The sequence below is a fragment of the Electrona antarctica genome (assembly GCF_951216825.1).
Source record: "Electrona antarctica genome assembly, chromosome: 4".
NCBI classification, from domain to species: Eukaryota; Metazoa; Chordata; class Actinopteri; order Myctophiformes; family Myctophidae; genus Electrona; species Electrona antarctica.
Window position 1 is genome coordinate 12,537,278 of NC_136809.1, and position 25,244 is coordinate 12,562,521.

The following is a 25,244-nucleotide window of genomic DNA, read 5'->3' on the forward strand; positions in this document are numbered from 1 at the left end:
TCCATTTGGTTCCATGTGTTATACTCTCAGAGTTACAGACCTTTAAGGGTCCATTTTGGTTCCATGTGTTATACTCTCAGAATTACAGACCTTTAAGTGTCCATTTTGGTTCAATGTGTTATACTCTAAGATTTATCTCAATAACTCAATGATATTGATATTATGGCAAAGTAATCTAATTATTCCCATAAGGGTCCATTTGGTTCCATGTGTACACTCTCAGAGGTACAGACCAGTTAGGGTCCATTTGGTTCCGTGTGTACACTCACAGTTACACCCGTAAGGGTCCATTTGGTTCCATATTTTCTACACTCTCAAAGTTACAGACCCCTAAGGGATCATTTGGTTCCATTTGTAAATTCTCACAGTTACAGACCTGTAAGGGTCCATTTGGTTCCATTTGTTACACTCTCAGATTTACAGACCAGTTAGGGTCCATTTGGTTCCTAACTATCAATCATGTAGCTGGGGACCCCCTAGAACCCCTCAAGGACCTCATATTGTATTCAAACTGCAGAATAAAACATCAGTACAAGAGATGATTTGTTATCCTCATAACCTTAAAAATAATTGGTGGGATTTAGTGAAAATCTAACATTTGGGGTTATGTATGAATCTGAAATCTGAAAAAACATTGGAGTACATGAAGTAGAATAGATTTGATACTCACGCCCTATAGTCATGTTCCATTCATGTTCATAATTCATGAAAAGACAAAACACATTCATAATTAGAAAAAATATACTTCACATACAGAAATATGACTCATCATTTACAAATAGTTAATTGTGGCATGAAATCGCACATTTTAAATGAATCTGTTATCTCAATAATTTAACTCAATGATATTGATATTATGTCAAGTAATCTAATTATTCCCATAAGGGTCCATTTGGTTCCATTTGTACACTCTCAGAGTTACAGACCTGTAAGGGTCCATTTGGTTCCGTGTGTACACACACAGTTACACCCATAAGGGTCCATTTGGTTCCATATTTTCTACACTCTCAAAGTTACAGACCCGTAAGGGTCCATTTGGTTCCATTTGTAAATTCTCAGAGTTACACACCTGTAAGGGTCCATTTGGTTCCATTTGTTACACTCTCAGATTTACAGACCAGTTAGGGTCCATTTGGTTCCTAACTATCAATCATTTAGCTGGGGACCCCCTGGAACCCTCAAGGACCTCATATTGTATTCAAACTGCAGACTAAAACATCAGTACAAGAGATGATTTGTTATCCTCATAACCTTAAAAATAATTGGTGGGATTTAGTGAAAATCTAACATTTGGGGTTATGTATGAATCTGAAATCTGAAAAAACATTGGAGTACATGAAGTAGAATAGATTTGATACTCACAATCTGTAGTCATGTTCCATTCATGTTCATAATTCATGAAAAGACAAAACACATTCATAATTAGAAAAAATATACTTCACATACAGAAATATGACTCATCATTTACAAATAGTTATTGTGGCATGAAATCGCACATTTTAAATGAATCTGTTATCTCAATAATTTAACTCAATGATATTGATATTATGTCAAGTAATCTAATTATTCCCATAAGGGTCCATTTGGTTCCATTTGTACACTCTCAGAGTTACAGACCTGTAAGGGTCCATTTGGTTCCGTGTGTGCACACACAGTTACACCCGTAAGGGTCCATTTGGTTCCATATTTTCTACACTCTCAAAGTTACAGACCTGTAAGGGTCCATTTGGTTCCATTTGTAAATTCTCAGAGTTACAGACCCGTAAAGGGTCCATTTGGTTCCATTTGTTACACTCTCAGAGTTACAGACCAGTTAGGGTCCATTTGGTTCCATGTGTTATACTCTCAGAGTTACAGACCTTTAAGGGTCCATTTTGGTTCAATGTGTTATACTCTCAGATTTACAGACCAGTTCGGGTCCATTTGGTTACTAACTATCAATCATTTAGCTGGGGACCCCCTGGAACCCCTCAAGGACCTCATATTGTATTCAAACTGCAGACTAAAACATCAGTACAAGAGATGATTTGTTATCCTCATAACCTTAAAAATAATTGGTGGGATTCAGTGAAAATCTAACATTTGGGGTTATGTATGAATCTGAAATCTGAAAAAACATTGGAGTACATGAAGTAGAATAGATTTGATACTCACCATCTATAGTCATGTTCCATTGATGTTCATAATTCATGAAAAAACAAAGCACATTAATAATTAGAAAAATTACACTTCACATACAGAAATATGAGTCATCATTTACAAATAGTTAATTGTGGCATGAAATCACACATTTTAAATGAATCTATTATCTCAATAATTGAACTCAATGATATTGATATTATGGTCACGTAATCTAATTATTCCCGTAAGGGTCCATTTGGTTCCATTTGTACACTCTCAGAGTTACAGACCTGTAAGGGTCCATTTGGTTCCATGTGTAAATTCTCAGAGTTACAGACCCGTAAGGGTCCATTTGGTTCCATTTGTTACACTCTCAGAGTTACAGACCTGTAAGGGTCCATTTGGTTCCATGTGTAAATTCTCAGAGTTACAGACCCGTAAAGGGTCCATTTGGTTCCATTTGTTACACTCTCAGAGTTACAGACCAGTTAGGGTCCATTTGGTTCCATGTGTTATACTCTCAGAGTTACAGACCTTTAAGGGTCCATTTTGGTTCAATGTGTTATACTCTCAGATTTACAGACCAGTTCGGGACCATTTGGTTACTAACTATCAATCATTTAGCTGGGGACCCCCTGGAACCCCTCAAGGACCTCATATTGTATTCAAACTGCAGACTAAAACATCAGTACAAGAGATGATTTGTTATCCTCATAACCTTAAAAATATTGAATGCCACAGACGAAAAACAGTCTAAGTCCACACTATTTATCCATAATGTATAAATTATAGATAAGGGGTCAGGACAACGAGGCCTTTTCGTGGAGGGGTCAGAATGAAATTTGGACTTAGACTGTTTTTCGTCTGTGGTACTCAGTGGGATTTAGTGAAAATCTGACATTTGGGGTTATGTATGAATCTGCAATCTGAAAAAACATTGGAGTACATGAAGTAGAATAGATTTGATACTCACACCCTATAGTCATGTTCCATTCATGTTCATAATTCATGAAAAGACAAAACACATTCATAATTAGAAAAAATATACTTCACATACAGAAATATGACTCATCATTTACAAATAGTTAATTGTGGCATGAAATCGCACATTTTAAATTAATCTGTTATCTCAATAATTTAACTCAATGATATTGATATTATGTCAAGTAATCTAATTATTCCCATAAGGGTCCATATGGTTCCATTTGTACACTCTCAGAGTTACAGACCTGTAAGGGTCCATTTGGTTACATTACATTACATTACAGTCATTTAGCAGACGCTTTTATCCAAAGCGACTTACAATAAGTGTATTCAACATAGGTAGGTTCCGTGTGTACACACACAGTTACATCCGTAAGGGTCCATTTGGTTCCATATTTTCTACACTCTCAAAGTTACAGACCTGTAAGGGTCCATTTGGTTCCATTTGTAAATTCTCAGAGTTACAGACCCGTAAAGGGTCCATTTGGTTCCATTTGTTACACTCTCAGAGTTACAGACCAGTTCGGGTCCATTTGGTTACTAACTATCAATCATTTAGCTGGGGACCCCCTGGAACCCCTCAAGGACCTCATATTGTATTCAAACTGCAGACTAAAACATCAGTACAAGAGATGATTTGTTATCCTCATAACCTTAAAAATAATGAATGCCACAGACGAAAAACAGTCTAAGTCCACACTATTTATCCATAATGTATAAATTATAGATAAGGGGTCAGGACAACGAGGCCTTTTCGTGGAGGGGTCAGAATGAAATTTGGACTTAGACTGTTTTTCGTCTGTGGTACTCAGTGGGATTTAGTGAAAATCTGACATTTGGGGTTATGTATGAATCTGAAATCTGAAAAAACATTGGAGTACATGAAGTAGAATAGATTTGATACTCACCATCTATAGTCATGTTCCATTCATGTTCATAATTCATGAAAAGACAAAACACATTCATAATTAGAAAAAATATACTTCACATACAGAAATATGACTCATCATTTACAAATAGTTAATTGTGGCATGAAATCGCACATTTTAAATTAATCTGTTATCTCAATAATTGAACTCAATGATATTGATATTATGTCAAGTAATCTAATTATTCCCATAAGGGTCCATTTGGTTCCATTTGTACACTCTCAGAGTTACAGACCTGTAAGGGTCCATTTGGTTCCATGTGTTATACTCTCAGAGTTACAGACCTTTAAGGGTCCATTTTGGTTCCATGTGTTATACTCTCAGAATTACAGACCTTTAAGGGTCCATTTTGGTTCAATGTGTTATACTCTAAGATTTATCTCAATAACTCAATGATATTGATATTATGGCAAAGTAATCTAATTATTCCCGTAAGGGTCCATTTGGTTCCATGTGTACACTCTCAGAGGTACAGACCAGTTAGGGTCCATTTGGTTCCGTGTGTACTCACAGTTACACCCGTAAGGGTCCATTTGGTTCCATATTTTCTACACTCTCAAAGTTACAGACCCCTAAGGGGCCATTTGGTTCCATTTGTAAATTCTCACAGTTACAGACCTGTAAGGGTCCATTTGGTTCCATTTGTTACACTCTCAGATTTACAGACCAGTTAGGGTCCATTTGGTTCCTAACTATCAATCATGTACCTGGGGACCCCCTAGAACCCCTCAAGGACCTCATATTGTATTCAAACTGCAGACTAAAAGATCAGTACAAGAGATGATTTGTTATCCTCATAACCTTAAAAATATTGAATGCCACAGACGAAAAACAGTCTAAGTCCACACTATTTATCCATAATGTATAAATTATAGATAAGGGGTCAGGACAACGAGGCCTTTTCGTGGAGGGGTCAGAATGAAATTTGGACTTAGACTGTTTTTCGTCTGTGGTACTCAGTGGGATTTAGTGAAAATCTGACATTTGGGGTTATGTATGAATCTGCAATCTGAAAAAACATTGGAGTACATGAAGTAGAATAGATTTGATACTCACGCCCTATAGTCATGTTCCATTCATGTTCATAATTCATGAAAAGACAAAACACATTCATAATTAGAAAAAATATACTTCACATACAGAAATATGACTCATCATTTACAAATAGTTAATTGTGGCATGAAATCGCACATTTTAAATTAATCTGTTATCTCAATAATTTAACTCAATGATATTGATATTATGTCAAGTAATCTAATTATTCCCATAAGGGTCCATTTGGTTCCATTTGTACACTATCAGAGTTACAGACCTGTAAGGGTCCATTTGGTTCCGTGTGTACACACAGTTACACCCGTAAAGGGTCCATTTGGTTCCATATTTTCTACACTCTCAAAGTTACAGACCTGTAAGGGTCCATTTGGTTCCATTTGTAAATTCTCAGAGTTACAGACCCGTAAAGGGTCCATTTGGTTCCATTTGTTACACTCTCAGAGTTACAGACCAGTTCGGGTCCATTTGGTTACTAACTATCAATCATTTAGCTGGGGACCCCCTGGAACCCCTCAAGGACCTCATATTGTATTCAAACTGCAGACTAAAACATCAGTACAAGAGATGATTTGTTATCCTCATAACCTTAAAAATATTGAATGCCACAGACGAAAAACAGTCTAAGTCCACACTATTTATCCATAATGTATAAATTATAGATAAGGGGTCAGGACAACGAGGCCTTTTCGTGGAGGGGTCAGAATGAAATTTGGACTTAGACTGTTTTTCGTCTGTGGTACTCAGTGGGATTTAGTGAAAATCTGACATTTGGGGTTATGTATGAATCTGAAATCTGAAAAAACATTGGAGTACATGAAGTAGAATAGATTTGATACTCACCATCTATAGTCATGTTCCATTCATGTTCATAATTCATGAAAAGACAAAACACATTCATAATTAGAAAAAATATACTTCACATACAGAAATATGACTCATCATTTACAAATAGTTAATTGTGGCATGAAATCGCACATTTTAAATTAATCTGTTATCTCAATAATTGAACTCAATGATATTGATATTATGTCAAGTAATCTAATTATTCCCATAAGGGTCCATTTGGTTCCATTTGTACACTCTCAGAGTTACAGACCTGTAAGGGTCCATTTGGTTCCATGTGTTATACTCTCAGAGTTACAGACCTTTAAGGGTCCATTTTGGTTCCATGTGTTATACTCTCAGAATTACAGACCTTTAAGTGTCCATTTTGGTTCAATGTGTTATACTCTAAGATTTATCTCAATAACTCAATGATATTGATATTATGGCAAAGTAATCTAATTATTCCCGTAAGGGTCCATTTGGTTCCATGTGTACACTCTCAGAGGTACAGACCAGTTAGGGTCCATTTGGTTCCGTGTGTACACTCACAGTTACACCCGTAAGGGTCCATTTGGTTCCATATTTTCTACACTCTCAAAGTTACAGACCCCTAAGGGGCCATTTGGTTCCATTTGTAAATTCTCACAGTTACAGACCTGTAAGGGTCCATTTGGTTCCATTTGTTACACTCTCAGATTTACAGACCAGTTAGGGTCCATTTGGTTCCTAACTATCAATCATGTAGCTGGGGACCCCCTAGAACCCCTCAAGGACCTCATATTGTATTCAAACTGCAGACTAAAACATCAGTACAAGAGATGATTTGTTATCCTCATAACCTTAAAAATAATTGGTGGGATTTAGTGAAAATCTAACATTTGGGGTTATGTATGAATCTGAAATCTGAAAAAACATTGGAGTACATGAAGTAGAATAGATTTGATACTCACGCCCTATAGTCATGTTCCATTCATGTTCATAATTCATGAAAAGACAAAACACATTCATAATTAGAAAAAATATACTTCACATACAGAAATATGACTCATCATTTACAAATAGTTAATTGTGGCATGAAATCGCACATTTTAAATGAATCTGTTATCTCAATAATTTAACTCAATGATATTGATATTATGTCAAGTAATCTAATTATTCCCATAAGGGTCCATTTGGTTCCATTTGTACACTCTCAGAGTTACAGACCTGTAAGGGTCCATTTGGTTCCGTGTGTACACACACAGTTACACCCGTAAGGGTCCATTTGGTTCCATATTTTCTACACTCTCAAAGTTACAGACCCGTAAGGGTCCATTTGGTTCCATTTGTAAATTCTCAGAGTTACACCGTGATACTTTACCTGCTATTTCTCCAGTCGACACCATGGCTCAATCAACCCCACCAGAGCCCTCAACAAACCTGGACGAGGGACCCCATCCCCCACTCCCGCCACCCCACGACGACCCCCACGCACCCCCCACCCTCCCCCCACGGCAACCCGCGGCTTCTACAGACATCAACAATGGCCCTCCGCTCCCCTACTTCACCACGGAGGAAATAAGCACCATAGTCAGAGCCAACGGACTTCATATCTTTCACCTGAACGTCAACAGCCTTGGACCCAAAATGGCTGAAATCAGGCATATGTTTCAATGCGGTAAGGCGAACATCATTAGCTTCTCTGAAACTAAACTTGATGAGTCAACCAAAGACCCAGAAGTTGAAATAGAGAACTATTCTTTGATCAGAAACGACAGAAACAGGCATGGTGGTGGCGTGTGTATTTATATTCACAAAGACACTGAATATGTTACTCGTACTGACTTACAGCATGATGAAATTGAAACTGTGTGGGTTGAATTAATTTTCAAAAAGGCTAAATCGGTATTAGTGGGCACCGTCTACAGACCGCCTGACCAACATGGGTTCTATGATATACTTGAGGGGTGCTTATCTGAGGATGAATGTGTAGAGAAAATCCTGATTGGCGACTACAATACAGACATGCAACGTAAGGAAGCACCTGTGTTTAAGTCATTCAGTAAGTTCTGTGATCTACATAGTGTCAGTCAGCTAATTACCCAACCCACTAGAGTGTGTGATTCTACTCAAACTGTCATTGATCTCATTCTGTCCTCGGACAAATCCAGAATCTCCAAGAAAGGGGTTATTGTATGTGGGCTTAGTGATCATTTTATGATATTCTGTACCCGCAAAATACAAAAACTTAAGACCGGCTGCCACAAAACAGTCATATCAAGGGACCTCAAAACCTACTCTAGTGAGGTTTTTAACCAAGTATTGGAGAGTCTGGATTGGTCCGATGAGCTTAAAAGCACACTTGTCGAAGAAGCTTGGCTTGGCTTCAAAACCAAATTTACATCAATACTGAACAACATGGCTCCTTTGAGAACCACCAGGGGCAAAACCCGCTCGGAACCATGGATGAATTCGGACATACTGGCTGCAATGAAAGCCAGACACAAAAAATGCTCTGAATTTCTAAAATGCAAGTCAAAGCTAGCCAAGCGCTTCGACAGTGTTCGCCAAGCTCGTTTGAACAACCTAAATACCCAACGAATCAAGCTACGAAACAATGTAACTGCCATGACCAAATCAGCTAAAAGTAACTTAATTAATGATAAAGCTCAGGAAAACAAAAACAATCCTCATGAGCTCTGGAAGCTACTAAACAATCAACTAAGCTATGGTCAGAAACTAAAAACCAGATTTTCAAACATAAACATCAAATCGGACAACACTCTCATCACTGACAACCTTGATGTGGCCAACTACTTGAATATCTTCTTTACAAACATAGCAACAACTCTGGTTAACAAACTGCCCTCCCACTCTGGGCTCTTTGGTGTAGAGCACATTACAACCTTCTACAGAAACCTAGGTGTTTGTAAAGACGATTTTAAACTAGTTATGGTAACAACTGATGAGGTAATTAAGAAACTGAGTGCCCTCCAACCCCACAAGGCCACAGGCCATGACAACATTCCCTCCAAATTTCTCAGAGACTCAGCCATCTCTATAGCTCCAATCATCACCCACATAGTAAACCTCTCCATCAAACAGGGACAGGTCCCCCAAGATTTCAAACTGGCCAAAGTAACCCCCTTGCACAAGAAAGGGAGTAAATTAGACCCCGGCAACTACCGCCCTATTTCTATTCTTAGTTCCATCTCGAAAGTGATGGAAAAAATAGTCTATGAACAGGTTGAAAAGTATCTTGCCACTAATAAATTATTGTACGAGTTCCAATCTGGCTTCAGAACATCCCACTCCACTGACACATGCCCTCTCTATTTGAGCGACCACATCAAACAAGAGGTGGACGCTGGCAAATACTGCGGCATGGTCATGCTGGACCTCCAAAAGGCTTTTGACACCGTGAACCACTCCATACTGGTTAACAAGCTAAAAGCAATTGGTTTCGATAGCACATCAGTGAGCTGGATGCAATCCTACCTGGAGGGGAGAGAACAGATGGTGGAAGTGAACGGAACACTGTCCCCCCCCTCCCAGTGAGCTGTGGCGTTCCACAAGGAAGCATACTAGGGCCTCTACTGTTCCTAATATATGTAAACGACATGACTTCAGCTTGTGACTGCAACTTGTTCCTGTTCGCAGATGACTCAGCACTGCTGGTCTCGGACAGGGACAAACTGCAGGTTGAAAATGCCCTCAGCTCTGAACTCGGTAGAATCTGCACCTGGCTCGCTGATAACAAACTATCTTTACACCTGGGAAAAACTGAATCCATTCTCTTTGGCTCTATTAGTAATCTCAGCAAGGCAAATGGCTTCTTGGTTAGAGTGGGTGACAATGTTATCACACGTAAAGATGAAATTACCTACCTAGGTTCCATCCTGGAGGCTAATCTTTCCGGTGATAAAATGGCCACCAACGTAATCAAAAAAGTCAACCATAGAACAAGATTCCTCTACAGGATCTCCTCACTGGTCAACAAAAACACCTTGAAGACCTTAACAGGAGCCCTTGGACAGGGTTTCTTTGACTATGCATGCACCTCCTGGTACCACAGCACCTCAAAGGCCCTTAAAACCAGGCTCCAGACTTCCCAAAACAAACTGGTCAGGCTCCTACTTGATCTAGCCCCCCGAACCCACCTCACCCCTGCCCACTTCGACAGGCTGGAATGGCTTAGGGTCGACGACAGAGTACAGCATCTTGCAATGGGTCTGGTCCACAAGATTCGATACACCACCAAGATACCCATGTACCTGTCTAGATACTTCCTTAATGTTAACGAAGTCCACACCCACAACACCAGAGGGAGTGCAACGAACCATGTACAACCCAGATTCGGCACAAACAAGGGACTAAATTCTTTTCGCTCCTATGCCACCAAAATGTGGAACGCCCTACCAACTGTCATTAAGACATGCAAATCCCTTGACTCCTTCAAAACCGCTCTCAAAGGGCACCTACGGATGGCTGCAATTCGAAACTGGCCCCCGTAAAATCTGAATCCCCCCCCCCCCCCGCCCCCCCCTTTTTCCCCTCACTGTATATATTTCTTTTCCCTTTTTACCTCCTTTATGATGAATTCCTGTTCTGTCTATAGAAGTGTCTATTTGTACGTCTCTAAATGTTTTGATGATTTGAACATGGTGGACCCTATTGGAAACAAGTGTAATGCTTAATTGGGTCGTCCACTCACAGTTAACAGCCTTTGTATTGAGTTTGTGCTTGAAATGTACTGTAATTCTGCAAACTGTTAATAAATTCTTCAATCAATCAATCAAAACAGACCTGTAAGGGTCCATTTGGTTCCATTTGTTACACTCTCAGATTTACAGACCAGTTAGGGTCCATTTGGTTCCTAACTATCAATCATTTAGCTGGGGACCCCCTGGAACCCCTCAAGGACCTCATATTGTATTCAAACTGCAGACTAAAACATCAGTACATGAGATGATTTGTTATCCTCATAACCTTAAAAATAATTGGTGGGATTTAGTGAAAATCTAACATTTGGGGTTATGTATGAATCTGAAATCTGAAAAAACATTGGAGTACATGTAGAATAGATTTGATACTCACATGCTGTAGTCATGTTCCATTCATGTTCATAATTCATGAAAAGACAAAACACATTCATAATTAGAAAAAATATACTTCACATACAGAAATATGACTCATCATTTACAAATAGTTAATTGTGGCATGAAATCGCACATTTTAAATTAATCTGTTATCTCAATAATTGAACTCAATGATATTGATATTATGTCAAGTAATCTAATTATTCCCATAAGGGTCCATTTGGTTCCATTTGTACACTCTCAGAGTTACAAACCTGTAAGGGTCCATTTGGTTCCATGTGTTATACTCTCAGAGTTACAGACCTTTAAGGGTCCATTTTGGTTCAATGTGTTATACTCTCAGAGGTACAGACCAGTTAGGGTCCATTTGGTTCCTAACTATAAATCATTTAGCTGGGGACCCCCTGGAACCCCTCAAGGACCTCATAATGTATTCACAATGCAGACTAAAACATCAGTACAAGAGACGATTTGTTATCCTCATAACCTTAAAAAATAATTGGTGGGATTTAGGTAAAATCTAACATTTGGGGTTATGTATGAATCTGAAATCTGAAAAAACATTGGCGTACATGAAGTAGAACAGATTTGATACTCACCACCTATAGTCATGTTCCATTCATGTTCATAATTCATGAAAAGACAAAACACATTCATAATTAGAAAAATTATACTTCACATAGAAATATGACTCATCATTTACAAATAGTTAATTGTGGCATGAAATCACACATTTTAAATTAATCTATTATCTCAATAACTCAATGATATTGATATTATGGCCAAGTAATCTAATTATTCCTGTACGGGTCCATTTGGTTCCATTTGTACACTCTCAGAGTTACAGACCTGTAAGGGTCCATTTGGTTCCGTGTGTACACTCACAGTTACACCCGTAAGGGTCCATTTGGTTCCATATTTTCTACACTCTCAAAGTTACAGACCCGTAAGGGTCCATTTGGTTCCATTTGTAAATTATCAGAGTTACAGACCTGTAAGGGTTCATTTGGTTCCATATTTTCTACACTCTCAAAGTTACAGACCCATAACATGACTGTCTCTGATCTAGAGAAAAACATCACTGAATATACTATAAAAAAGCGTTTTTTTAGCTCATCTGCAGCCAACGAGTTCTCTCGTCATCTGGGCCCCCCCCTATCCGATACTCCCCCAGTGAATGATATGGTCCAAATGTTTAATCTTAAACTAGAGTCAGCTCTTGACATAGTGGCTCCTATGAAAACTAAAAAGAAACAGAACACCAGAGTAACACCCTGGATAAATGAGCATACACGTTCACTGAAGCAAGATTGTCGTAGAGCTGAGCGAGCTTGGAGAAAAAACAAACTCACCATCCACCTAGAGATTCTTAAAAAGTCAACAGTCACATATAACAAAGCCCTGCGTCTGGCAAGGCAGGCTTATTTCTCTGGCATTATTAATGAGAACAAGAAAAATGCCAGAGTCTTATTCTCTACCATTGAACGACTTTTAAACCCCCCCCAGTCCTACAAGCAGTCGTTCCCGGCCTCTAAAGCTAAGTGTAATGAGTTTGCATGCTTTTTTGATAACAAAATTTGTAACATTAGAGCTGATATTATGAATGGTGCTGCTGCTAGCTCAAGCCCTCTAACAGCAGCTAATGGTGCCAGGGTTGATCTCTCCAGGGGGAGCCTATTGTCTTTCTGTACAATTGATGAAGACGAACTCCGAAAAACCATATCTCAGATGACATCATCCTCCTGTTCATTGGACACAATTCCCACCACCTTTCTCAAAGAGGTTTTAGACAGTGTGATTGGAGATATCCTAAAAATTGTAAACAGCTCTCTACAATCAGGCGTCTTTCCAGACTCACTGAAGACGGCTGTAGTTAGGCCCTTACTCAAGAAACACAATCTTGATCCCTCTGTGATGGGTAACTACCGACCCATTTCTAATCTGCCCTTTCTGGGCAAGGTTTTAGAAAAATGCATCTTTCATCAATTGGATGTGTTTCTACAGAACAACAATGTGCATAACAAATTCCAATCTGGCTTTAGGAAAGGCCACAGCAGGGTGTCTGCTGACAAGAAACATGTTTCCGTTCTTTTACTTCTAGATCTAACGGCTGCATTTGACACGATTGACCATTCAATTTTAATACAGCGTCTGGAGCACTGGGTAGGCCTGTCTGGCACGGCCCTGTCCTGGTTTTCCTCCTACCTAACAAACAGAAGCTATTTTGTCAATCTAGCTGAGTTTGACTCAGACAAACACAACATCAGTTCTGGTATTCCACAGGGCTCAATTCTTGGTCCTCTGTTATTCTCCCTGTACATACTGCCATTGGGAGAACTCATTACCAATCACGGAGTCAATTTTCATTTCTATGCTGATGATACCCAACTATATCTTTCTGTAGATCCAGATGATCTCTGTGCCTTAGACCCGCTGTTGACCTGTCTGTCTAGCATTAAATGCTGGATGAGTGAGAACTTTCTCAAGCTAAATGAGGATAAGACAGAAGTTCTCATAATCGGTTCTAGTGAGCAGAAAGAATCGATAAAAAGCAGACTTGGCAACCTGACTGTAGAAAGTAACAGTACAGTAAAGAACTTGGGGATCACTATTGATTCTGAACTGAATTTTAATTCACACATTAATCATGTTACCAAGATTGCCTTTTTTCATCTTAGAAATATTGCACGAATCAGAGCCTATTTGTCACTGGACGATGCAAAAACGCTAATCCACGCCTTTGTTTTTTCTCGGCTTGATTACTGCAATGCACTTTTTTCTGGATTGCCTAAGAAATCAACTGACAGATTACAACTTGTCCAAAATGCAGCAGCCAGAGTCTTAACTAGAACTAAGATGAGAGAACATATTACTCCAGTCTTGGCCTCATTGCACTGGCTTCCGGTTGTTTTTAGGATTGATTTTAAAATTCTTTTACTTGTTTATAAAGCTCTCAATGGTCTCGCTCCTTCCTACCTACATGACTGCCTGCCGAAATATGTCCCAAACCGCCCCCTAAGGTCTTCCACTGCTGGCCTGCTCGCTTTGCCTAAAAAAATGGCAACTAAAAAATACGGGGAAGCAGCTTTTTGCTTCTACGGGCCGACGGCGTGGAACAAACTCCCACTGTACCTTCGACAGGCAGCCTCTGTAGACATTTTTAAAGCTCAGCTCAAGACCCACTTTTACACCCTTGCTTTTAATTGATTTATCTGTCTTTTAAAAAAAAAATTATTCATGTGCTCACTGTATTGTTTATGCCCTGCTTTTCTTTTCTTTTTTGTGTAAAGCACTTTGAGCTGCATTTCATGTCATGAAAGGTGCTATACAAATAAAGTTTTATTATTATTATTATTATTATAACGGTCCATTTGGTTCCATTTGTACACTCACAGAGTTACAGACCCGTAAAGGGTCCATTTGGTTCCATTTGTTACTCTCAGAGTTACAGACCAGTTAGGGTCCATTTGGTTCCATGTGTTATACTCTCAGAGTTACAGACCTTTAAGGGTCCATTTTGGTTCAATGTGTTATACTCTCAGATTTACAGACCAGTTCGGGTCCATTTGGTTACTAACTATCAATCATTTAGCTGGGGACCCCCTGGAACCCCTCAAGGACCTCATATTGTATTCAAACTGCAGACTAAAACATCAGTACAAGAGATGATTTGTTATCCTCATAACCTTAAAAATACTGAATGCCACAGACGAAAAACAGTCTAAGTCCACACTATTTATCCATAATGTATAAATTATAGATAAGGGGTCAGGACAACGAGGCCTTTTCGTGGAGGGGTCAGAATGAAATTTGGACGTAGACTGTTTTTCGTCTGTGGTACTCAGTGGGATTTAGTGAAAATCTGACATTTGGGGTTATGTATGAATCTGCAATCTGAAAAAACATTGGAGTACATGAAGTAGAATAGATTTGATACTCACGCTCTATAGTCATGTTCCATTCATGTTCATAATTCATGAAAAGACAAAACACATTCATAATTAGAAAAAATATACTTCACAAATACAGAAATATGACTCATCATTTACAAATAGTTAATTGTGGCATGAAATCGCACATTTTAAATTAATCTGTTATCTCAATAATTGAACTCAATGATATTGATATTATGTCAAGTAATCTAATTATTCCCATAAGGGTCCATTTGGTTCCATTTGTACACTCTCAGAGTTACAGACCTGTAAGGGTCCATTTGGTTCCATGTGTTATACTCTCAGAGTTACAGACCTTTAAGGGTCCATTTTGGTTCAATGTGTTATACTCTCAGAGGTACAGACCAGTTAGGGTCCATTTGGTTCCTAACTATAAATCATTTAGCTGGGGACCCCCTGGAACCCCTCAAGGACCTCATAATGTATTCACAATGCAGACTAAAACATCAGTACAAGAGACGATTTGTTATCCTCATAACCTTAAAAAAGAATTGGTGGGATTTAGGTAAAATCTAATATTTGGGGTTATGTATGAATCTGAAATCTGAAAAAACATTGGAGTACATGAAGTAGAATAGATTTGATACTCACCACCTATAGTCATGTTCCATTCATGTTCATAATTCATGAAAAGACAAAACACATTCATAATTAGAAAAATTATACTTCACATAGAAATTTGACTCATCATTTACAAATAGTTAATTGTGGCATGAAATCACACATTTTAAATTAATCTATTATCTCAATAACTCAATGATATTGATATTATGGCCAAGTAATCTAATTATTCCTGTACGGGTCCATTTGGTTCCATTTGTACACTCTCAGAGTTACAGACCTGTAAGGGTCCATTTGGTTCCGTGTGTACACTCACAGTTACACCCGTAAGGGTCCATTTGGTTCCATATTTTCTACACTCTCAAAGTTACAGACCCGTAAGGGTCCATTTGGTTCCATTTGTAAATTATCAGAGTTACAGATCTGTAAGGGTTCATTTGGTTCCATATTTTCTACACTCTCAAAGTTACAGACCCATAACGGTCCATTTGGTTCCATGTGTACACTCACAGAGTTACAGACCCGTAAAGGGTCCATTTGGTTCCATTTGTTACACTCTCAGAGTTACAGACCAGTTAGGGTCCATTTGGTTCCATGTGTTATACTCTCAGAGTTACAGACCTTTAAGGGTCCATTTTGGTTCAATGTGTTATACTCTCAGATTTACAGACCAGTTCGGGTCCATTTGGTTACTAACTATCAATCATTTAGCTGGGGACCCCCTGGAACCCCTCAAGGACCTCATATTGTATTCAAACTGCAGACTAAAACATCAGTACAAGAGATGATTTGTTATCCTCATAACCTTAAAAATACTGAATGCCACAGACGAAAAACAGTCTAAGTCCACACTATTTATCCATAATGTATAAATTATAGATAAGGGGTCAGGACAACGAGGCCTTTTCGTGGAGGGGTCAGAATGAAATTTGGACTTAGACTTTTTTTCGTCTGTGGTACTCAGTGGGATTTAGTGAAAATCTGACATTTGGGGTTATGTATGAATCTGCAATCTGAAAAAACATTGGAGTACATGAAGTAGAATAGATTTGATACTCACGCCCTATAGTCATGTTCCATTCATGTTCATAATTCATGAAAAGACAAAACACATTCATAATTAGAAAAAATATACTTCACATACAGAAATATGACTCATCATTTACAAATAGTTAATTGTGGCATGAAATCGCACATTTTAAATTAATCTGTTATCTCAATAATTTAACTCAATGATATTGATATTATGTCAAGTAATCTAATTATTCCCATAAGGGTCCATTTGGTTCCATTTGTACACTCTCAGAGTTACAGACCTGTAAGGGTCCATTTGGTTCCGTGTGTACACACACAGTTACACCCGTAAGGGTCCATTTGGTTCCATATTTTCTACACTCTCAAAGTTACAGACCCGTAAGGGTCCATTTGGTTCCATTTGTAAATTCTCAGAGTTACAGACCTGTAAGGGTCCATTTGGTTCCATTTGTTACACTCTCAGATGTACAGACCAGTGTAATATAGCTGGGTAACAGCTGTCAGGACGTAATATTTCAAATATCAATATTCATAATTTATGAATATGAATTATTAAAATATTACAATATAATCATTATATTGCTCACGTCACTGTAATGTAACATGAATTCTTGGACAGACTTGCATTAAATATTCCAATACTGTATTGACCATAAACATATGATACATAGGACACAACCACTTCTTAATTCAAATAATCAATTTATTAAAAATAAACAAATGTAAAACATGGGTAGAAAGAATCAGGTTTAAGTGGTACTTTTGGTCATAGTAAGTGTCAATTAATGCGTTTATGGACAGGCAAGGCCTGTCACCAAAGGCATGATCACATCTCTGATGCTCTCATCAAAATCCTCTTTTGAGTTAGAATTAAGTGAGACACATCAGTTTTGAAATAAAAATAAAATAAAACTAATTTAGTACGCCCACCGGAAGTAGGCTAAAGTGTTAGTAAAATAAGGTAAACTTTAGTTTAGGATATCGTGTGGAGAAAGAGAACAAACAGATCTTGGCCGGGTAGGCTAACAGTTGCTTATGGATAAGCTGTAGTGGTGAACTGAGGAGAGACAGAATGTCCGCCCAGAGGCGCGAACCAACACATTCATATTCCCATTCGTTGTGTGCCATAACTTCATGTTCAGTTTCATACAACCTTTTCGCCGGGTATCAGAGGCTGTCGGCATGTGGCGTCGGTTTTGCTCATGGGTTGAGCAGTGTCCCCTGACTCTAAACTGTAGTGTACCCCCAGGGGTAACCAGTGTTTTGAAGGCAGTGGCCTGTTGTAGCCGGAGGGGAGAACCGTCCATATTCTTCCACAGCCATTTTGCCACTGTGGACCGGGGCATTCCGAGAGCGTGCACAGGAGAGACGGCAGGAGAGCCGTCGTAGGTCGTTGGCAGGCTGGTGACATGGCCGCAGAGAGAGTAGAGCAGGGCGTTGTCAGTCTGGAGCATGGCTTTTCCGGTCAGTCCGCCGTCTCCTGTGAGTGGCATCTCGCAGGGTTGTAGAAGGTTGCGTGGTGATTGCAGTAGAAAGAGGGTGACAGCCGGAGCGGGTCAGAGCATCAGCAGGCCTGACTCGGCTGCACGCTGACCTCATGGGGCAGGATTGAAACCCAGGCAGGGCCTAGTGGGGCTTCCCCTATAGGCACGTAGTGTTCAGACAAACGTTCACCAGGACAAGAGAGAGAGGAGAAGGATTGTCACAGTCTTTGCCCTGCTTTGGGGGCTCACAGCAGACCCCCCTCCTTAGCATATCAGATACAGGTGTTGGTATTCCTGCTGGGCATTTCTGCCTGACGCACCTCCTCCAGTGCCTTTTGAACAGGTGTGCTGTGACACCTCACTGAACACCTCTGTGGGCCTAAACGGGTCATCAGCTGGGGACCACCATTCATCAACGTTTTGCTCCTTTAACCCCAGTACGTCTCATGGTGGCGGAGCGGTGGCAGGGATCTCTCCCTGCCACCCCCTGCTGATGCCCTAGGTGTTTGTCCCCCAACTCCTATGCTTCCTCCTTAGCCACAGCCAGAAGCTGCCTTTCTCCGCCTCCTCAGCCAGCTCTTTCATGGCTTTCCGATGCCCCGCTCCTGTGCATCCCATGTCGCGGAGTAGGCGAGCAGTTGAGGAACCTACGAAGCCCCTACACCCCACTTCCACAGGACAGATAACAGCTTTCCAGCCAGCCTCCCTGCACTCTGCCGCCAGGTCTGAGTACTTGGCTCGCTTCCGCTCATAAGCAGCCTCCAAACCTCCCTCCCATGGGACGGTGAGTTCGACCAGAAGGACTGTCTTGCAAGCCTCTGACCACATGACTAGGTCTGGCCGCAGCGATGTTTCCACGATCTCCCTGGGGAACTGGAGCTGCTTCCCCAGGTCGACCCTCATGGTCCACTCATTTCCCGGTGAGAGGAGTCTTGCAGTATCTCTCTGGCGGGAGGGTTTGACACCCTCTCCAGCCCTCGCAAACTGGATGGGATGTCTGCCTGGAGCGGAAGGTCTGCTGTTTGCTTCCTTTCTGCATGACTCTGACACCTCTGCCAGCTTTTTCAGAACTTGGTCGTGTCGCCATCCGTAGCGGCCTTGGGACAGCGCTGTCCTGCAGCCCGACAGGATGTGCTGGAGGCTTGCGTTGATGGTGTTGCAAAGGGGACAGGTCTCTTCGGCACCGAACCATTGGTGGATGTTTCGGGGACAAGGCAAGGTGTCATATGTTGCTCTGATCAGGAAGCTGAGCCTAGCTTGGGGGATCTTCCACAGGTCAGACCATGACATGGATCTGTCTGTGAGGCCTTCCCATGACGTCCAACGTCCTTGCTGGCCCTGGGACACCGCTTTGATGTTAAGGCGCTCCTGCTCAGTTCTTGCCACTTCTGCCACCACCATGGCTCTTCGGTCTTCTTTGGAAGCCTTTGACCAGAACAAGGGAGTGTCGCCCCTCCCAAGGCCTGCTCGACCCTCCTGGACTCTGCCAACCACCTCGCGGTGCTTCAGTCTGCCGATTGCCATGTCGACCTCTTCTTGGGCTTTCCACTTTCTTCCTGTTCTTATCTGGGTGCCCGCTGCTCTCACCAGCTGGTCAGTGGATTCCCTCAGCTCCAGCACCAGCCGAGCCTTCTCTTGCTTGTATCCCATGCTGATGGATCGCAGTGGTAGTTGTAGCGTGTTCCTACCAAAGAGGCCTACGTCTGAAAGGCATCTTGGTAGTCCCAGCCACTTCCTGATGAATGAGTTAGCCAGCCCGTCCATCTTGCTTACCACTGAAGAGGGGATTTCGCTCATCTTCAGTGGCCACATTACCCTTTGGTACAGTATGAACTGGTAACACCATACTTTGTACTTCCCAGGGAGTTGGCTTTGATTGATCTTAGCCAGGCCATCTGCGAGCTGCTTCCTCACTGTCTGCCCCATCTGCCTGTCAGAGAGCTCTGCTGTGTAGGTACGACCCAGGCTACGAACAGGTTGATCTGCCAGCAATGGGATATTCTCACCGCCTGCAACAAAGATGGTCTTGTCGCTTCTGACTCCTTTCCTGATAGACAGACTGCGTCATTTGGGGGGTTTGATCTTCATCCTCGCCCAGCCCACAAGCTCGTCTATCCTCGTCAGCAGTCTTGTTGTGCATGCTGCTGTCTGGAGTACGGTGGTGATATCGTCCATGTAGCCTCTCACTGCTGGTAGCCTTTGACCTGAAGGCAGTTTCACTCCTCCGACCATCTTCCTAGCCCCTATGAGGATGATCTCAAAGGCTGCGACAAACAAGATGGGCGAGATTGAGCATCCCATGGCAATGCCTACTTCCAGCTGTTGCCAGCCTGTTGTAAAGTCCTGATGGGTGCAGCACATCTGGAGGTCTCAAAAGTACTTGGCTATCAGGGCTCTAATGCAGACTGGGACATGGAAGAAGTCCAAGGCGAACTCGATGAGTTGGTGGGGGACAGACCCGTATGCGTTGGCAAGGTCCAGCCACACAACATTCAGGTCACCTCTCTCTCTTTTCGCCCTTTGGATCTGCTCCCATATTACTGCAGAGTGTTCCACACACCCTGGGAAGCCTGGCACACCTGCCTTCTGGCAGCTGGTGTCGATGAACCCGTTGCTTGTGAGGTAGCTGGTCAACCTCTTGGCCAGGATGGAGAAGAAGATCTTCCCTTCGGCATTCAGGAGAGCAATGCTCCTAAACTGGCTGATCGTACTGGAGTTCTGCTCCTTCGGGATGAAAACTGTGACAGCTCTTTGCCACTCTGAAGGGATGACTTGGTTTTTCCAAGCCACTCTCAGCAGGTTCCAGAGGTATCTCAGGACCCCTGGGCAGTACTTGTACAGCTTGTATGGTATCCCGTTAGGGCCTGGGGCTGAGGCTGCTCTTGCCTTCCGGACCACTTCTGCTACCTCGCTGAGTTTGGGGAGGGCAGCATTAAAGAGGACGGCTGGTGGAGCTGGGCGAGGAACATAACCAGGGGATCCCAGCGGAGTTGACTTCGCTGGGTCACTGTACTGCTCCTTGATGTGATTCTCCAGCTCAGATTTGGTAATCTCCAGTTTTCCGCTCCTCTTGTCCTCTAGCAGCTGTCTCGCATGCTTGAAGAGGTTTTTGAAGAAATTGCTCCTCTCTTTCTCCTTCCGCCTTCTGCGTTTGCGAATGCGCTCTGCCCTCCGTAGGCCGGCAAGATTTTTCCTCACCTCGTCCCACAGTGGCTTCAGGCCCTCCTTCTCCTCTTTGCTTGCCTTCCTCCACTGTTTTCGGAGTTGACGCCGCCTCTTCACCAACTGCTCGATCTCTATCTCCCTCCTCCCCTTCTGCATTGGGCAAGATCTCCGCTTTTCAGCAGTCACTCCAAATCTGCCTCTGCATTCCTCATACAGGATGTCTCCAATGCGGTTCAGCTTGGTTTCCACCTGGCCACGCAGTGAATGCTCCAGGATAAGGCTGAGGTCATTGTCGAGCTTCTGCCAGACTGCAACCTCGTTTGCTTTAGGCCATTTGACCAGCTGCCTCCTTCCAGGTTCTTTCCTCTCTGTTCTCTGGCTTTGCTCCTGGTTGTTGGGGTTGCTTTGTGTTCTGTGTGTGTCTTCACCAGTGCCACTCTCAGAGGCATTGGTGTCCACCGAGGGCCCTCCTGTGTCCTCCACCTGCCTTTCTTCAGCAACGGTGGATCCCTCAGCGCTGTGGTTTGCGACCTGGCTTTGGGTTCCTCTTGTCTGACCTGCGGTTGCAGTGCAATGTTGCTGATGGCCTCCCTCTTCGCACTTTTTCCTTCCCTGGTGGATCCGCAAACCTCTGAAAGTGGTCACCTTCTCCCACCCACACCTGCATCTTCTCATAATCCAAGAATCTTTGTCTGTGTCCGTTCCAGTCGTTACCAAGAAATCCGTCAGTTTTGGCCGTTCTTCCATCCCGCCTCTCGGAGGGCCATCGGGTTGTTTTTTCTTATGTCTTTTCGTAGTAAGTTTAGGGTGTCCCTTTTATGGGACTAGGTGCAGACTTTCCTGCAGTCATCCAGTCTTTCCTGGCTGTCTTCCAGACTTCCCAGGATGCCAACTGCCCTTTCACAGTAGTCACTGGATGCCTCCAGATTGAACATATCAGATACAGGTGTTGGTATTCCTGCTGGGCATTTCTGCCTGACGCACCTCCTCCAGTGCCTTTTGAACAGGTGTGCTGTGACACCTCACTGAACACCTCTGTGGGCCTAAACGGGTCATCAGCTGGGGACCACCATTCATCAACGTTTCGCTCCTTTAACCCCAGTACGTCTCATGGTGGCGGAGCGGTGGCAGGGATCTCTCCCTGCCACCCCCTGCTGATGCCCTAGGTGTTTGTCCCCCAACTCCTATGCTTCCTCCTTAGCCACAGCCAGAAGCTGCCTTTCTCCGCCTCCTCAGCCAGCTCTTTCATGGCTTTCCGATGCCCCGCTCCTGTGCATCCCATGTCGCGGAGTAGGCGAGCAGTTGAGGAACCTACGAAGCCCCTACACCCCACTTCCACAGGACAGATAACAGCTTTCCAGCCAGCCTCCCTGGACTCTGCCGCCAGGTCTGAGTACTTGGCTCGCTTCCGCTCATAAGCAGCCTCCAAACCTCCCTCCCATGGGACGGTGAGTTCGACCAGAAGGACTGTCTTGCAAGCCTCTGACCACATGACTAGGTCTGGCCGCAGCGATGTTTCCACGATCTCCCTGGGGAACTGGAGCTGCTTCCCCAGGTCGACCCTCATGGTCCACTCATTTCCCGGTGAGAGGAGTCTTGCAGTATCTCTCTGGCGGGAGGGTTTGACACCCTCTCCAGCCCTCGCAAACTGGATGGGATGTCTGCCTGGAGCGGAAGGTCTGCTGTTTGCTTCCTTTCTGCATGACTCTGACACCTCTGCCAGCTTTTTCAGAACTTGGTCGTGTCGCCATCCGTAGCGGCCTTGGGACAGCGCTGTCCTGCAGCCCGACAGGATGTGCTGGAGGCTTGCGTTGATGGTGTTGCAAAGGGGACAGGGAAAAGGGCTGTCTTTTCCAGTCATAATGTTACACCCACTTTGAACTGCTGTCTCATGGACCTGATCAATTTAACCTCTTTATTAATTAAACTATCATGCAGAAAATTAATACATCTGACCATGGATCCAGACTCTGCATACACTTGGTTTTAGTGTGCTACCAAACATGACAGGTTGATGTCAACTAGAAAGTCAGTAAGGAAGCAATGTAATTAACAAGAGAAAAATCGCATTTAAACTGTCACAGTTAAGATATTGTTGCAGTACAGTGAACACCATGACAATGGAATATTCTCAGATCACAGAATATTATAGCATATGCAGTTTTCATCACATTCTTTGTTCTTCCATTGTGCTTGGTCAGAGCCAATACTGTGACGCGATGCGCATTCCACAGAGGGGAAATGAAATGTCCAGGGTTCCAGTGAGGTGTCTTATCTAGACTTCTGTCTCTTTTACGCTGATTGATAGGGGTCTTGCTTGGGCAAGGAGGGTCATTGTAAAGTCAGCTAGAAGGCAGGAAGGAGGTTCGCTGAAGTGTGGGCTTAGGAAGGAGGCCTGGTTAGCTAATTATGACCAATATCCATTGATATTTAAAATTATACAAGATACAATTTTGGGCAACCATGTATTGACTGCAGCATGCCGGCTACACCAGTTAGGGTCCATTTGGTTCCTAACTATCAATCATTTAGCTGGGGACCCCCTGGAACCCCTCAAGGACCTCATATTGTATTCAAACTGCAGACTAAAACATCAGTACATGAGATGATTTGTTATCCTCATAACCTTAAAAATAATTGGTGGGATTTAGTGAAAATCTAACATTTGGGGTTATGTATGAATCTGAAATCTGAAAAAACATTGGAGTACATGTAGAATAGATTTGATACTCACATGCTGTAGTCATGTTCCATTCATGTTCATAATTCATGAAAAGACAAAACACATTCATAATTAGAAAAAATATACTTCACATACAGAAATATGACTCATCATTTACAAATAGTTAATTGTGGCATGAAATCGCACGTTTTAAATTAATCTGTTATCTCAATAATTGAACTCAATGATATTGATATTATGTCAAGTAATCTAATTATTCCCATAAGGGTCCATTTGGTTCCATTTGTACACTCTCAGAGTTACAGACCTGTAAGGGTCCATTTGGTTCCATGTGTTATACTCTCAGAGTTACAGACCTTTAAGGGTCCATTTTGGTTCAATGTGTTATACTGTCAGATTTACAGACCAGTTCGGGTCCATTTGGTTCCTAACTATAAATCATTTAGCTGGGGACCCCCTGGAACCCCTCAAGGACCTCATAATGTATTCACAATGCAGACTAAAACATCAGTACAAGAGACGATTTGTTATCCTCATAACCTTAAAAAATAATTGGTGGGATTTAGGTAAAATCTAACATTTGGGGTTATGTATGAATCTGAAATCTGAAAAAACATTGGAGTACATGAAGTAGAATAGATTTGATACTCACCACCTATAGTCATGTTCCATTCATGTTCATAATTCATGAAAAGACAAAACACATTCATAATTAGAAAAATTATACTTCACATAGAAATATGACTCATCATTTACAAATAGTTAATTGTGGCATGAAATCACACATTTTAAATTAATCTATTATCTCAATAACTCAATTATATTGATATTATGGCCAAGTAATCTAATTATTCCTGTACGGGTCCATTTGGTTCCATTTGTACACTCTCAGAGTTACAGACCTGTAAGGGTCCATTTGGTTCCGTGTGTACACTCACAGTTACACCCGTAAGGGTCCATTTGGTTCCATATTTTCTACACTCTCAAAGTTACAGACCCGTAAGGGTCCATTTGGTTCCATTTGTAAATTATCAGAGTTACAGACCTGTAAGGGTTCATTTGGTTCCATATTTTCTACACTCTCAAAGTTACAGACCCATAACGGTCCATTTGGTTCCATTTGTACACTCACAGAGTTACAGACCCGTAAAGGGTCCATTTGGTTCCATTTGTTACACTCTCAGAGTTACAGACCAGTTAGGGTCCATTTGGTTCAATGTGTTATACTCTAAGATTTATCTCAATAACTCAATGATATTGATATTATGGCAAAGTAATCTAATTATTCCCGTAAGGGTCCATTTGGTTCCATGTGTACACTCTCAGAGGTACAGACCAGTTAGGGTCCATTTGGTTCCGTGTGTACACTCACA

At 41.9% G+C, this 25,244-nt stretch overlaps 1 protein-coding gene across 1 annotated transcript in view; it reads right to left on the reverse strand.

The window, feature by feature from the left end:
• LOC306921147 (uncharacterized protein) overlaps window positions 1-18,032 on the reverse strand; it is a gene marked incomplete at both ends in the record, with an annotated part of 34,357 nt that extends 16,325 nt beyond the window's left edge. Inside the window, one exon of the mRNA XM_079498258.1 lies at window positions 17,783-18,032. Coding sequence (XP_079354384.1) covers window positions 17,783-18,032 — 250 coding nt within the window. The remainder of the gene's footprint in view (window positions 1-17,782) is intronic.
• Between the last annotated feature and the right edge of the window lie 7,212 nt (window positions 18,033-25,244).